General features: G+C 41.9%; 1 protein-coding gene across 1 annotated transcript in view; it reads left to right on the top strand.

Annotated features, from left to right (window-relative positions):
- The window catches only part of GLIS1 (GLIS family zinc finger 1), a 179,606-nt gene that overhangs the window by 69,402 nt on the left and 94,548 nt on the right, over positions 1-15,656 (top strand). The window contains exon 2 of the mRNA XM_066555751.1: positions 13,095-13,293. Coding sequence (XP_066411848.1) covers positions 13,095-13,293 — 199 coding nt within the window. The remainder of the gene's footprint in view (positions 1-13,094; positions 13,294-15,656) is intronic.

The following is a 15,656-nucleotide window of genomic DNA, read 5'->3' on the forward strand; positions in this document are numbered from 1 at the left end:
CATGTGCCTGATGCTGAGCCTGGGGTTTTTATTCTTTCAATTATACTCTGTAGCTTGGAATGCTTATAACAGAGCCAGGCACAGGCAATGCACGGGGATGAGAGCGCTGGAATAGAAAAATAAACAGTGGAAACCCACAGCTGAACTACCAGATGCTGGGGTTTGTCGAGACTTTTTTATAAGAACACAAGGACTCTGACTGGGGTCATTATCCCCACCACCCACTTGTCAATGTAAGTCCCTCTTTCTCTTATTTTTTTCCTTTTTTTTTTTCTTTCCTACCCCCCCTCCCTCACCATCCACTCCTCCCTTTAAAATGTCCCAGTCCAACTGTGACTGAAATAACAGATTAATTACTACTTCCCTGGAAGAAAGGGATGTGCCCAATGCCCATCCAGGCAGGATTGTGCAGACCACCAGGTCACCTCACCAGGAGACATTGCTGTGGCACTGGGCTTGCCTTAGGCTGCAGAGAAGCAGATCACTGCACAGTAGGATGTTTAAACAGAACTTGCTTTCCTTCTTTACTGACAGCACTGAGGGGAAGTGTGAGCGGTTCCCTGTTGCAGGGGCAGACCATGGGCTGTGTGTGTGTGTGTGTGTGTGTGTGTGTGTGTGTGTGTGTGTGTGTGTGTGGTGATCTCTCCCTGCCTCTTCTCGAGGTCCCTTTGCTACTTTCTGTCCTGCCAACCATTAGCTGCTGGTCCTCACTGCCAGGCCTGAGCCCACCCTTGTCTCCTGCACTTGGAGAGGTTGGATGTGCTGTGTTTGGCCCATGATGCAGACAAAAGATGGAGATACCTTTGGCTACAGTTGTGCCAAAGCCATTGCTGAGTGGCACTGCCTCACCATTCCCTTGTGCTCTGCTGCCTGCATCTGTCAGTCTCTTAGGCTGAGAACTTCCTGAGGCAGGAGCCACATTTTTGGTCATTCCTGTGCAGAGTAAACTGCAATGGCATTATAATCTTTTGTGCTTTGACAATATTAATGAATAAATATCAGAATATGGAGTAGAAAGTTCTCACTGAATGTACAAAGAATTGTCCCCTCTCTGGTGCTGAGGGGCTGGAGGGCACAAGGTTCCCTGACACCTCTGCCATGGCATTTCTGTGTGCTTTGGACAAGCCCTGCCTGTGCCTCAGAAGCAAAAGCTGGGCATCAGTCCTTCCATGTGACTGCACTTCAGTCAGATGAGAGTAGAGAGGCCATGGAATATCCTGAGCAGATCACAGTAATTCCAGTGCTCTGGCCTCTGCTGGATGGATGTTCTGCAACAGAGAGTGGAGAAATAGCGACGGCTTTAAAGGGAAAGCAAACCTGAAGCAGGTGCTACATGTGACTGTAGTGCATAGCAGTCATCGAGGGTCTGAGTCCAGAAGGAAGGTCAAGGGAGATCCCCACCAAAGCCAGTAATTGTTTTCTTTTTTAGATTGTTTATTTTCTATGCAGTTAGCAAAACGTGACTCTTCATTATGGGTGGTGTAACCAGTCATTAGCTGTATACACATGGCTGGGGTTCAGTTTCACAGAAACAGGATACTTTGCTTTTCTACACTGACTGAGAAGAGGGAAATGCACTGACGTACAGGGCATGTAGGCTTGAGCTTTGGGAAGCCACTCTTGCTTGTGTGAGACTGGTTTCTGCAGCACGTGAGCTGGTTCAGTAGAGCTTTGTGCTTTCTAAGCACCTCCCCTGTGAAAGTGCCTGTGGCTGGCAGTGCAGTGCCTGACCTGGGCTGGCGTGTGAACCACTCTGGGAGCAGTTGTGCCAGCCTGGCCCAGGCTGACACAGCCACTGGAGACAGGCTTGGATCCCCCTGCAGCACCAGGCCTGGGGAGCTAGTCCCACCAGCTGAGAGATCCCTGCAGCATGCTGTGAGGAGCCCCAGCTTGGCTGCTGCTCATGTCTTCTTTCCTTGCTTTGCTTACTGGAAAGCTACTGCTGATGATTTGCAGGGCAAATAATGCATGAGACTTGCTTTTGTTGTATCACAAGGAGTGATTTTGGAGCTGTGCTCTTCTGCTCTTCTCATGCCTTCCCTCTTGCTGACTTGCTGACAACGAGAAGGAAAAAATTCTTGGTTTTCTCTTTTTGGGAACTTCCAGAGGTTGCATTCCTCCCGCCTAATCTCAGCTAATTTCTTAGTCAGCGTGCTCAGGATCACATGGATTTCTGCCAGGTAAGTAGGGATTTTTGTGAGCTGTAGTCTGTTCAGTCAGCAATCATTTTAGCTGTAAAAGGCCATGGCTTAGCATGGGGCTCAGATGACACACACATTCAGCTTCCAGCTCCTTTATTTTTTAAATGGCTTTAGTTACTCCCTCTCTTGCTTTTTTTTTTGCAACCTAGCCATAGGGTTTAGATCTATTCTGTAAAACTAGTGCTAAACCAAACAAGGCAAACTTAAGAAAGGCTTAATTAAAATAACAGAAACCTCACACTCACTGAATCTATTGCTGGAGCTCTTTTTGCCTGTAAACAAAAAATTCAAATAGCTGTTTCCCCCCCACCCCCCAGTTTCATAAGTGGTTACTGAGCTTCTGCAGTTGCTACATTCCTTAAAAAGTTGTTATTTCTTTTTTGGTCACACACTAGGGGACTCCATTGTTTTCAGTGGTGCCTATTGAGTTAGGCCCATCGACAGCAGAACTCATTCTGGGTCATTAACTTCGGAGGCACAGTAGTATAATTTGGTGACTTTATTCTGTTTCTTAGCAGACACTTGCATTGAAGTCACGCACACACAAAACCCGAATAACCATCCTTCTCCCTCCCTGAAAACGCCGAGAGTCTTAAAGGACCTCTTAAAGATCTTCTAAAAGACCCGTTAAAGACCATTACAATTAGTAAAGTTGTGTTTAGGCACATATTAAGCAGAAGTAGCAAAACAATGCCGCTGTCTTATGTTATTGATTCTAGTGCTGTGCTGTTCTAGTGTTGACAATTTAACAAGGTTCCTTGGAAAAACTGGCTGTGTTAAGGAGAAGTTTCACACAAACTATTCATGATCTGGAGAATATACTGTAGTGTGAGAAAATGAAGAAAGCAGGCAGTTAATCACTGAAGGTAGGAACCGAGGTTGAAGTTATCTGCAGAGGGAGAGAGTATGAGGTATGTCAAGTGTTTTCAGCTAGCACACAAAGTCATAATGTGAGACCCAGTGTCTGAACTGAAGTCAAACAAGCTGAAGCTATTTAAAATTCATGCTGAGAGCCATGGAACAAACTGCTACTGAAGCAATTCTCCATCATTTAAAGATTCCACTATGAGATTTGATGTCTTGTTAAAAGATGCACTCAAGATCCAACAGTGTGTGGTTAAACTAGATGGAGATATCCCAGAGGAAATACAATGCACCGGGCACAGTGGCAGTGTTTCTGGGCTCAGCCTGTAAACTGTGTGGTCTTTGGAAGTTTCACTCTATTCCAGTGCTATGCTTGATATTCACAAACTCTGTCACTTCACCCTCGAGGTCTGTTTCCCACTTAGAAATAGTTCTTATAAACATTTGGTCCTGACATTTAGAGAACCTCACACACCTTTTGGCCACACTTCGTGTGCAGTGAACATTTTCATCTCCATTGCTCTTAATTGGCTTTTTTTTCCCAGCACCAAAGTCACATAAAAATGCAGGTGATCAAGGTTAGCAGTGTGCTAAGGTGATGGTAAAGAGGAAAGGAAAGGAATGGAGTGTTTGCCCAGACTTGTAACAAGCTGAACTTCCTCCGTGACCCTCAAATCTAGTCTGAGTAGAAGTTTGTTCTGTCCATGGCTCTCCTCTCACTCTGGTTAGTCAATGATATTTACTGAGTTCCTGGCTGCACTCCTTGTATCTCTAATTGAGCACTGCTATTAAAATGCAGATGTCAGAATTCTGTGTGCATCTTTGGAAACGCAGTTCTGGAAGACTTCCTAACTCTGATCTTGCTTTTACTAGTTTTGTAGTGCTGTTCATTTCACTGCCTGTGGCAGAGGCTCCTGACTGACAACCAGACAGGAACAGAACTGGGCTCAGAAACAATATGATTAATGAATTACTCTCAGTTCCATGGGATGGGTTGGATCAGCATGCTAGAATGACTTCATGCCTTTCACATATTCTTGATGGCAGGGATGGTCAGCAGAAAAAGCGCTGTAGATCTGAAGAGTCAGCCCTAATTAGAGTTTTGAGACTTCTCTAACACCAGAGTCTGGACGTTGTGCAATTATGTGCACGTTCCTGAGAGGATTTTTTAGTGTTTTATGCTGCAAAGTTGTGTTTTGGTATGAGGGGACCTTGATGGAAGCAACCTTTACCTCTGCATGTGTGTGCATTTGCTAAGCTCCATTCTGGGCTTTCAAGGCATTTTTCAGAGGGCAGTTTGACGCAACAGTAAAAACCAATGGTGAAACTGGATCATGCCAAAGGTTCATTAATCTCATTATTCTCTGTTTTACCCAAGAAAAAAGATAGATTAATCCAGATAAGATTTAACTGCTGGATCTGCCAGCCATTGTGCTGCTGGCTCTCAGGGAAAGAAGTCTCTTATCTGCTACCAGCTGCAAAGAACAGGATCTGATAGTGAAAAGTGTGGAGAAAAAAGGTGTATAAAGTGCAGAAAAAGGACTGCTGGAGACAGTTCAGAAGAGAGACAGAGGGAAGAGATCAGAGCTCTGGAAAACATGATTTATGAGAAAAAACTTGAATAATGAGAGCTGTGTAACACTGGCGAGAGAAGACTGAGTGGAGACAGCCTGCAAAAACATAAAAGGTTGCTATGGAGGGCAAGAGAACAGACTCCTCTCCGTGTCCAGTTTGGACAGGACAAGATGTAACAGACTAAGTTGTGCTAAGGGGCTTTTAAGTTAGACATAAAGAAAAGAATTCCTAAGTCAAGTGAAATGACTGAATAGTTTGCTGGAAATGCTGGGGAATTGCTGGAGCCTGTGAAATAGATTGGTCAAACACCCCCTTAAGTTTGTGAGGCTGGATTATGCTGTAGGGATACAGGACAGAGTAAATCATGTTCTGAAGTCTCTTTCAGCCATGTTTTTCATGATTGCATAATGTGTTTGTCAGGGCAAAGGGGTTCTCGTGGCTACAGTGATTGTTCTGTATCTGTTTCTTTACTGGCATATCCAGCTTCATGTAATCCCTGAGATACCTCGTTCACAGGGCTTGTGTGGAAAGTGCAGACCCCGTTTATGGAAGGCAGCATTGCTAAATAAAAACAGAGAGTACTCCACATACCTCCTAATCCATAGCAACTGCCCACTGTCATCACTGGAAGATTCACAGAGGCCTTCTAGCAGGAGCTAAACTTCTCGTTGTTTACTCAGTGTTCATATAAGACAGCACCCTTCAGTGAGAATGTTTTCCTTTTTTACAGCATTCTGTTTACTCTTTAATTTTTTCTTCATCTTCATATCTCTGCTTTTCTTCTTCTCTGTGCCTTCACCTTTTCACAGCAGCTTCCACAATAGCCTTGTTCTTACCCTGTTCCACAGACTGCTAAAAAACCCCACAGCAGAGCAGGTGCTGGTGGGGGTGCCTTGGTTACCCCCAGAATCTGACATTTGGAAGAGATAGATACAATTAGGATGTTCAGCCCTCCCAGCTGTTGTCTGAAGCTGCCCCATTTTGGATAGATACCTGAACTATCTTTGGATAGACACCTTAGTTACATTTAAGTCACAGAGTAGAGGTTTTTTTCTGTTTTACATGGCATATAGATATTTATTGCACCAAGAACTCATATGTTTGACACTGTCCTTCAGCAGACTGTGCTTACTGGTGATACATTAAGTTGTGTGTTTAACAGGCACTGCATATGTCTGCAGCCCTAAAACTGCAGTCAGAGGAGAGTCTGCAAGAGGCCCATTCATTGGCACTGAGTGCAGAAGGGTAAATTCAATTTGAGTAGAATTAGTCCCAAGCATAGTTCTGGTAAAATAGAAAACGACATTGCAAATCACTTGATGTTAAATATATTTCAAATCAAGCCATGAAATAATGCCAAAATCCTGGCAGAAAGAAATGTCAAACAATGAAAACAGCAAATGAAAAGTAGCAGGGGTAGGCTGTTTCTCTTTTCAGCATATGTTGTGGAAACTGTTTGTTTGTCTTGAATTTTTTTTCTGGCAGTATTAATTGTAAGCTGCAAAGAGGCCATTACTGTATTAGGTATCAAGTGTTAAGTGATCAAGGAGATGGTGGAGGTGGAACGTTTGCCTCTTATGTAGTAGCAATTTGAGTTTTCATTGTAAAATAATATTCTATGTAAGAGTACAAAGATGTTTCCAGGGGATGTGGGTTACTTGTTAAGTGTGAGAGGTCTGCAGTGAGTCTCAATGGAGGCTGTGTGTGAGAATGTCTCCTTTTTTGTAAGAGCAAGTGTTTTAGGAGAATGTGTAATCTGCAGCAACCAAATGCATTTTGGCTGTAGCTTTTCATCCCTGATACATAAAGAACCAGAAAACAATGTGTGGAAGCTCTTGCAACAAGTGAGCTTGAAGCAAAGACAGCAATGGAAAGGAGAGACTCTTGAAGCATCTCACAGGAAAAGAGCTTAATTCTCACTTCTGGGAGGACCAGCAAATGGGAGCCAACCCATAGCTGGCAGTGATGAGCAGGTTTACTGACTCCTCTCCATTGTATTCCCTGTACGTGTCGGAGCATTCCTGTCACATAGCAACATGGCAAGTTCTTTGTAGACTCCAGTGCAGACTCCAGTGCATTTTGATTCCTATTGTGACTGATTTTCTGTCTCTTTTGCCTGTGAGTAGATTGGTTTCCAAATGTACGTATCAGAATTACACCCACAAGACTAAATGTGCATCCACATCCCACCAGACCTTTTCCTCCACCCAGCTTGCATCGAAAAGAACAAAATGCTTTCTAGTTACCAGTTTCCACCATTTCTCAAAGTTTATTTTTCTGTGTAACCCCAGGTGATCTACAGTGATTCTGTCTTTGTAGCTCTTAGTGACACTTCGGGCTCCTAAAAAATTGAGCCCAACATCTTGATGGAAATATTTTTTGTTGTGTTGGTTTTTTTTTCCTTTCTAATGTATTCAGTGTACTGCTGAGCCAGGCAGACATGAAATTCCTTCTTGGAGTATGTTTATATAAGACATATGCAAGGTGCCATATGGCAAAACCCCAGCTTTCATTCCCTGCACATCCTTGTGTTTCAAATGTTTGGGAGAGCCTATACCCCTGTGGAGTCTTTACATGGTCTGCTGGCTAGGACTTCCATGGAAAAGAGAGACTAAATGGGCTAAGTAAAATATAGGGGAATGGAGATCTGGGAGTTTAAAAGTTCAGGGCTTAGTAAGTAAATGGGAAAGTAATAACGCACATGCAGTTCATAGCAGGCATGCTCTGGCTTTTAGGGAGTTAAATGACTTAGAGGACAGAAGAAAAGGAATAGATTTTCTTATTCTCTGCATGCATGGAAAGATCCTGATTCCCAATGGAATCAAGTAATCAATTATGAAAGCATTTTTACAAGGGGAGCAACTCAAGTACCTTATCTCGGAATGTGTGAACTTCTGTCTTGAAAGAGTTGCTGGATTTCTTTCAGCCTACAGGCTCTGTCTAATGATAGGGTGCTGTGAAAACCCTGGTGTGTCCTTTTAGTGCAGCAAAAAAAACAAACCAAGAGGGCCAAGGTAAAGTGAGAGTATACATACTCTCACTAAACAGTGAGAGTTGTCAACCCTAAACAGTGTATGGTTGTCTTAAAGCTTACACCAAAAGCACAATGGCATTTATTTGGGGGTTGTGGATATCCTACCTATCAGAAATACTGAGAATTAAACCTATTCCAAACATGGTCTTCTTAAAAAAAAATAGCACATCAAATTTCATTACATTGAGCTTATATTCTCCAAATGCCCATTAGGAGGGTTTGGGGATTTCCTTTTAATTAAAATGATGTTTGTTGAGCTTAATTTTTTCCTAAAACATTTACTTTTTTAATGTTGTTTCCCCCCGTTACTAAAATCCAAGTAGTGAGGAAAGATATCTGACCACAAAAAAGGCCAGATGTGCTGAGAACAATATTTTTCAAATTGCCTGGCAACAGGAAAAGGGTGATTCCAAGCTGAAGAGACTCTGTAACAATGAATGTAATGACAAGACCTGTGTTTCATCCAGTTATGAAAGGTTTTGTCCTAATTGTTACAAAAGAGGCCAGTGGTCATTTTCAGTCTGCTCTTACCTCTGTTTGGGTGTATAATTTAAAGGTCTGAGATCCAAATAGAAGCCAAGAATGTTGAGTTTCAAACCTGCTTGTAGGGAAAGACTTCTTTGGATAGTAGACAGTGTATTTCTCTATTTTTTTGAGAATCTATTCACTATTGGATAAAACAGTTCTGTCCCTACACATGTAGAGTCTAACTGAGAATATCAGCTAAGGCTGTGAAGTCACTGGAACTAAAGCTCATGGCATGTGTTTTCCTGAATCTTGGCTGTACTTGCTAAGTTGAAAAAGTGTTGTGCAGGTCTCAGATAGAAATCTAAACTTTGTAATATTGCAGCTGGTTTAGCAATGAAAGATGTAGTAGATTATTATGTGTTCTTTGCTGCCTTTAAAATACCATGATAAAGTAGAATATGGGAGCCAAATCTATTCACATGCTTGAAAGTGAAAAGGTTACAGATCTATAAATGACTGAACTGTTTTCAAATTGTGTTAAGCTGGACTGAGATAAAATTAACCATGCTGCTTTATTCAGTAGTGCCGACCATACACATTCACTCTCCTGAAATGCTGTGTGCAGTCTGCAAAAATAAATTCCCCAGAACAGAAATATAATGCAATCCAAATAACTAGTTTTAAAAATAAATTGAACATGAAATAACAAATATGGATGTGGCCAACACTTAGGGTCCAGAATTTACTAGAAAGACACACATGGCTTGTATTTGTCTTCCATGAGTTTTCAAGATTGATACTCGACAAATTATTTCTCTATCTGGGTTGTTTTAGTTTACAAGGGTTTCCTTAGCCCTTCTGTCTTCACTCATACATCAATGTGAAAGCAAAGAAATAAGTATTTCTGTTGTAGGCTTTTATTGCATGGTTCATAAAAACTTGGAGGAAAGAGACCTTTATTTTTTATTCTAATCTTATTCAGTGCTATTGGTTTTAATCCTAATCTTTTATAGATTGTTGTCATCTATATCTATTTGGAAATAGGCAGAGGATCTGCTACCCCTGTTTTGAAACACCAATGTAGGACAATTTTGGTCTTCACTTGACTCTAACTGTATTGTATGGTCTGCTCGGTGATAAAGAATGTTTTGGCTCTCACTGTGTTTTTATTAAGGTAGTGTACAAGCATTATAAGTAAATGAAGCCATGTCTCCATCAGCTGTATGAAACAGACTTTAAAATGTGAACAGGTTGTAACTGATACAGAGAGCCAGAGTGAACCTGGGGTGTGGTGTGGGCTGCTTTGTTCCTCTTTGACATAGGAACTCTTGAGTGCAGCACATTTAGTGCTGCTACTGTTAACCATTTCAGTCCTCAGGGAAGGCAAGCAACAACAAGAGACTCAGAGTGCAAAACTTTCCCCTGTGACGGAGTGAAGAGCCCAAATGTCTAGAGGCTTGTTGTGTATGAGGTGGTGCAAATGACTGTGAAGCAACTGGCCAAGAAAAAATCTAAGCATTCCTGCTTTTTGGATCTGGAAGTCCTTGTTTAGGATGTCTTGTTCTAAGATCTAACTGAAAATACCTGGATAAATACTGAAAGACCTGAAAACACTTGGGTGAAGTCTGCTAAGGCTGTAATGGCATCTGTGGCTAATCACTCCAACTACTTCTAAAATGTTTTTCCTTCTCTTGTGTCCATAATAGAAAAATATAGACCCCAAACTCATATCCCTGCTCATAGCGGTTCATTGAAACAAAGGAGAAGCCATGTTTTTTCCACAAGGCATAGAAAATCGGTCTCCACAGTCACACAGTTGGGCCTGCCTTGTAAGGGGTGTAAGAACAACTCTAGTATCTACTTCCCATCCTTTGCTTTCTTTTCCTTAGCTACTTTTCTGCCCCTAAGGCTTGGGGTCATAGGATTAAGACAATTCCTCCCATTCACCATAGAGAATGGCATGACAAGCATAAAAAACTTCAGCAAAGTGTTGATTTTGTTGTTATTGTTGAAAATGTCAAAAATGGCCTATTTCATGAATCACTTTGAAGATTCTGTGTTTTGAAGCACTCAGTTTGTTCATTAGAGCTTTCAGTGAGCAGCACAGTGCTCTGCATCTCTCTGCATGGCCTTAAATTACTGGCTGTGTAGGGGGTGTGGCAGCCACGCCAAACATTCAGGGCTGTGGATTATTCAGGACTCAGCACATGGAATGATCTGCTGGGTGTGGGTATGGCACCATGGCTTTGCTGTGTTGGCAGCTTTTGAGTTAATAATTTCCTCTCAGTGGAGGGATGTGGTGGCCTCTTCCATCGTGGATGATTTTCACTTGTTTGAGCAAATCTGGTACTGTTTGGTCTTTCACTCGTCTCACGTGACTCATCCAGCTGCCAGTAACGGCGTTCCATTTCTCAGTGTTGTCGTGGTACATTTCGGACATCACATCCAAACAAAACCAAGAATGGCAGCTTTTTTTTTTTTTTTTTTTTTTTTTAACAAGAAGTAATTAAAGAGAATAAGCAGTAAGAAAAAAAAAAAGGCAAATGACCTAGTTTGGTCTTTGCCGCAAAACCCACAAGTCTCTGGGGATATCTAGTATGTTAGGCAAATATTTCAAATCTGTCTCTATTTCGAATGTGAGTCATTTCAATTAGACATCTTTCAGTTATTTGTTCATTGGTCTTAATTAGGTAAGCTCCAAAGCACTGCAGCATGCGTTTATTGTTGAATAATCACCCTTTTGGTAAGTTTTCTTGCTCTTATCTTCTTAGCCTTAATAGCTAATTTTGTCAGTAAGGGTGAAGCCTTCCTGAATGGTAAACAAGGTGTTCCCTAGGGAAGAAAAAGACTTATTGCCCTTTAGTAGGGGTGTTTTAAATGTTGATCTCATTGTTGGACAGACAGGTTTGGCTTTGTGTAAGGAAATGTTCTGTTTTGTTCTTGGAGAATTTACCCCTAACAAGAAATGTAGGGCTGACCCTACAGGTCCTGACCAGTGTGAGCTGTCCTTCCCAAGGTGTGTAGCCTCATCACAGTCCATGGGAGCAATTGTCACGTGACTTAATCTGGCATAAATCAAGAAAAAATTCCCCCAAAGTCAGTTACCCAAAATGAAAGAAGCAAGATATCCAAAATTGAACTAACTTGATTACTCATATGGAAGGAATTGCCTGATTGCAGCCTTTGCACACTACTGTATCAAGTCTTTCCGTTCCCTTGTGAACACTTTAATGTGAAGATATAAATCAAAACTGCAGGACACAAAAAGACAAAAGTTACCTTGATGGATTCCACTTCCATGAGATCCTTCTGGAAACCATTCTGCTTTTATTAGATTTACTCTCTGTAAATTAGGATTAGTTTTTTATATGGATTTATGGAATGGCTATGGTATAGTGCAAGCAGGGTGAACCCTCTGGTCGAAGGCAAGGGAGTGTGTGCTCTTTTCATCTGTTACTGGTAAGTTACAGAATGTAGGTTAAAGGCCCCTCGATACCAGTGAAAGAAGAGATCTGGTTCCAGACAAGGAAAGTGCTTAAATCTTATGTGTGCCAGCCAGTGATATTAATATTGTATAGAACAGCCAGTTGTCAAAGGGCCAGATTCTGTTCTCAGTTAAAGTGGTGTAAAGTGGATTTTTTCCCTTTTTTTCAGAGGTAATGAATTCGCTTTCACATGTGCTTGGACACTTGAACACTTGGGTTGTCTGTGTTTGGAGATAATCTCACAGTTCTTTTTTTAGTTGCTTTGGGGGAAAAAGCCCGTGAGCTGCTGGTGTTGTTCCTTGTCCATCGTTGTTCCTGCTCACATGTGGCCAGCACATTTCAGAGGCTTTGGTGCAAGTGCAACTGCACTCAGGGCACTGTTGTGCAAGAAATTTTTAGCTCTTACTAATTAATCTGTAAGGTACTTTGTGAAGGCAAATGGATTGGCTGAAACACAGAATTTCATGGATTTAGCATAAGTGTTCTGTTCCTTTGCAGGGAGCAAATGTGTTCTTTGATTTGACAGCTACAAGAGAAGATAATTATTTTTGACAGCACAGGGATAGTGTTCATGTTATTCTAGGAAATCTCTGTCTTCACACAAACAGGTATCAGTGTGTGCTACACTTGGTATTGCTGAGCTTTGGTGGAAGCTTCAAGTTTCTGTGTTTTGATAATATGATAAAATTGCTAAAGTACATATTTAGAAAGCCCTAATGAATTTCAGACTTGTGTCATTTGGGGAATGAAAGAGAGTGTTTTATTACAAGTCCAGTATAAATCTTAAACACTTAAAAAAGTATCTGCAGTATTTTGGAGGGAAGATACATCTTGACTGTATTCCAGGTAATTCTGCTGTTGGAAAGAGAGGAACTGTGAATTGGGTATTGTAATATGATTGATTTACCGTCTTCTCTTGGTGGTTTGGCCTTTAAAAACCTATTCACAGTGTTCAACAGTCTATTTAGATACCCTTAAAATGTGATTCATCTACCCAGTTAACAGTCAGAAGTCCTGCTAAGGTATGTATTGACCCTGAAGTGAGTTAAATTATGATGTGATAAAGCCAGAATAGGAATGGAATAAAGCCTGATGGAGCTGTAGACTCCAGAGGACATAGTGATAATTTATGTCATGGTTACAAGTAGGGCAGAGCTGATAGTCAGAAAGACCCACTATAAGCTGAAAGGCATCCAAAGTGATCTTAAACACCTCAGTCCAAACCCACCGAATACAACTGACTGTGTGGGCCAGAAGATGCTTCATTTCTGTACAGTGAGAAATAACCCAGATCCAAATTCCTTGGCAATTAATTTTTGTTTCCTTGTGAAACCTTTCATTTCCACTGCCTTCTTGTAAATATGAGAATTTTGCAGACCAATCCAAAATGAGTTTACAAAGTTGTCAGTGGAGAGAGTTCTTAGTCAAAACCTTGTCTTTTTTTTTTTTTGCTTATTTTTTTGACAGTGAACGGTGGCTACAGTCACTGCAATTTGATCTCTGAGAAGAAGAACATGATGGACATGGAGATGACGAGCAGCTCGGTGCCTGTGTGCAGGCAGGGTCTGTTCCTGCACACGGGGAGCTCCCTGGTGCGAGAGCACGCGCTGTCCCGGGAGAGGCTGCTGCACGTGGGCCAGCTCAACTTGGCGCACTCGGATCTCAGGTACCGCTCCAGCCTTCACCACCTCGTGCCCTTGGCTCCACCCCAACGCCACGGTGCCACCAAATTACTGCCTGGGAGGCAGGGATGATACTTGCACCCAACCCGGTGTCCCCCACACGGTGATTTGGCATGCCACCGTCAAACTTACAGGAAGCCAGTGCCACTTCTATTTCTACAGCATTTCCCTTAATGAAGTATTTGCAGAGTTCCCATACAGCCGCATCCTTGGTTTTTGCTTTTAAGGCCATAATGTGAAAATTTGGTCTCTGGTTTTGATATATACACTGTAGTTGGATATGCTATGAACAGAATCTCTATTTAAACATTTGCTATAAATTAATTATATGAAAACACAGAACTCCATTATTTTTTGTTGTTGTTACAAATTTAACATTACCAGATTTTAAACAAGTACCCTAAACAGACATCCATTGTGAATAGAAACCTGCTACAAATTAAAATCTATCCATCTATTTTAATTATGCTGCTTTTTGGCAGTGTATATAATAGGAATAATCTTGACCTTTTTGAAGAGCTGTAGAAAAGAGAAGCCTCAATAAAGCTGCAGCCTTTATCTTAGGTACTTGGAATACTTGGCACTCTGTTGATGGACTTATCAGGCTCTGAAATTTCCATAGTCACAGCAAGGGGAAATATGGCCTACAGCTTGGTCTTGAAAATCCTACTGTTCCTGATTTTATTATACATATTCATGCCTTGTTTCCCCTTTTCAATTTACTGGTGGGTTAAGAACATCTGTGTTTTCAGGAGAAAGAGGCACGGTAATGTGGCGAGCAAGTGGAAAGGCTTGTTTTCATGTTTGTTTGCTTGTTTGTTTGAAAAGGATAAATAATATCCATGCCACAACAAAATAATCCACTATTGCCACATGGATTTGTAGATGCCTCTGCAGCTGGATGTAAATCTGCTCCCTCCTGGTTTCTTTATGGCTCAGTGTGGGACTGGCAGTTATCAAACTTTTTTTTTTTCATTCTGTCAGTGAAGACAATTTATGAAACAAAGATAATTAGGGCAGGAGCAAACAAAAGGAGGAAGAGAATACTCTGCTTAGATCTTTTTGAACCTTTTTGTAAATTTTATAATGAGGAAATGACAGATACCTTCTTACCTGGCATCACAGTACCCATCCTCAGAAATATGAACCCCTTCCAGCCTCCATTTGGAAGAGAATTCCCAGAACAACATAAAGGATTGTTGACTGCATAACATGAGAAAGTAGCAGGTGATAGGCCTGATTCCCTCCCTCTGCTTTGTGGCATGTCTAAAGCCTTGAGACTCTGCTGCCTCTCAGTTTGGAAATGTTTGGAGAATATCCTGAAGGACACTACAGGTTGTTTGGTATCCCACTGGTCATGCTCTGCTTGTATGTCCACCGGGCTAACATTTGTGTGCATGGGATTTGCAAGATGGAGCCAGTGCCCAGCTCAGCTCTGTGGTCCTCACAGACACAGTGTCTCCTTGTATCACAGTGCTTTTCATGAGACACATGGCACAGAGCCAAAGCCTTGGCATTTGAGAGAAGATGGAGAGCATTTCAGACCTTTTCTTTTTGTGTTGTGTGTGATGCTGAAGGTTCTTGATAAGCAAGTAAGAGGAAACAAGGTCCTTCCCTGAAGAACTGAAAACAGGAGAATGAGTGACTCAGAAGTGACTGAGCTGGGAGTGATGCCCAGGAGAGGAGTGAAGTCAGTGGGAGCCAGGGGTGCTCTGTGCCTCCCCAGATCTCAGCTTTCATCAGAAAATGGATGAGAGAAATAGGGCTGCAATCGTCAGATATTGGAGCACATGGACATCAGGGCGAACTCTCTTTGCTTGTTCTGGGCAGCTCTAATGATCAGCACAGAAATAAAGGGAGACATAGGGTTCAAGCAATATCTCTGGGCAGAACTTTGAACCACTTTGCATTTCTAGGTTATGGAACATCCAAAGAAAAGCCAAACAAACCAGGGAGCACTTCCCCTAGCAATCAAAAATCTTATTTTAGGGTTTGGGGTTTTGATTGTCTTTTTCCTTTTTTCGCTTCAATGCACTGAAAGTTGTTATCTCCTTCAGCTTCTCCCTGAAATTGTTTTCCCTTGGAAACTGTATTCTAGGGATTACTGCCTTAGTCCAAGAATCATGATCCCTCTTCTTCCTGGCCCCTTTCCCCCACTCAGTTAATAACTTTTAAGCTGTGCAGCATAATTGCTGCTACATTCTATCTGTGAATGCAATGTGTGTGGCACTGGAAAAGTCCCAATACCTTCCTCACCACAACTGGAGGCAGCACACAGCTAATGTTGGCCTTTTGTCAAATAATCCATTATCAGCTCCGGCAAACCCGCCCACACTGCGCTCAGTGC

Source organism: Molothrus aeneus, chromosome 9, assembly GCF_037042795.1.
Source record: "Molothrus aeneus isolate 106 chromosome 9, BPBGC_Maene_1.0, whole genome shotgun sequence".
Classification (NCBI taxonomy): Eukaryota; Metazoa; Chordata; class Aves; order Passeriformes; family Icteridae; genus Molothrus; species Molothrus aeneus.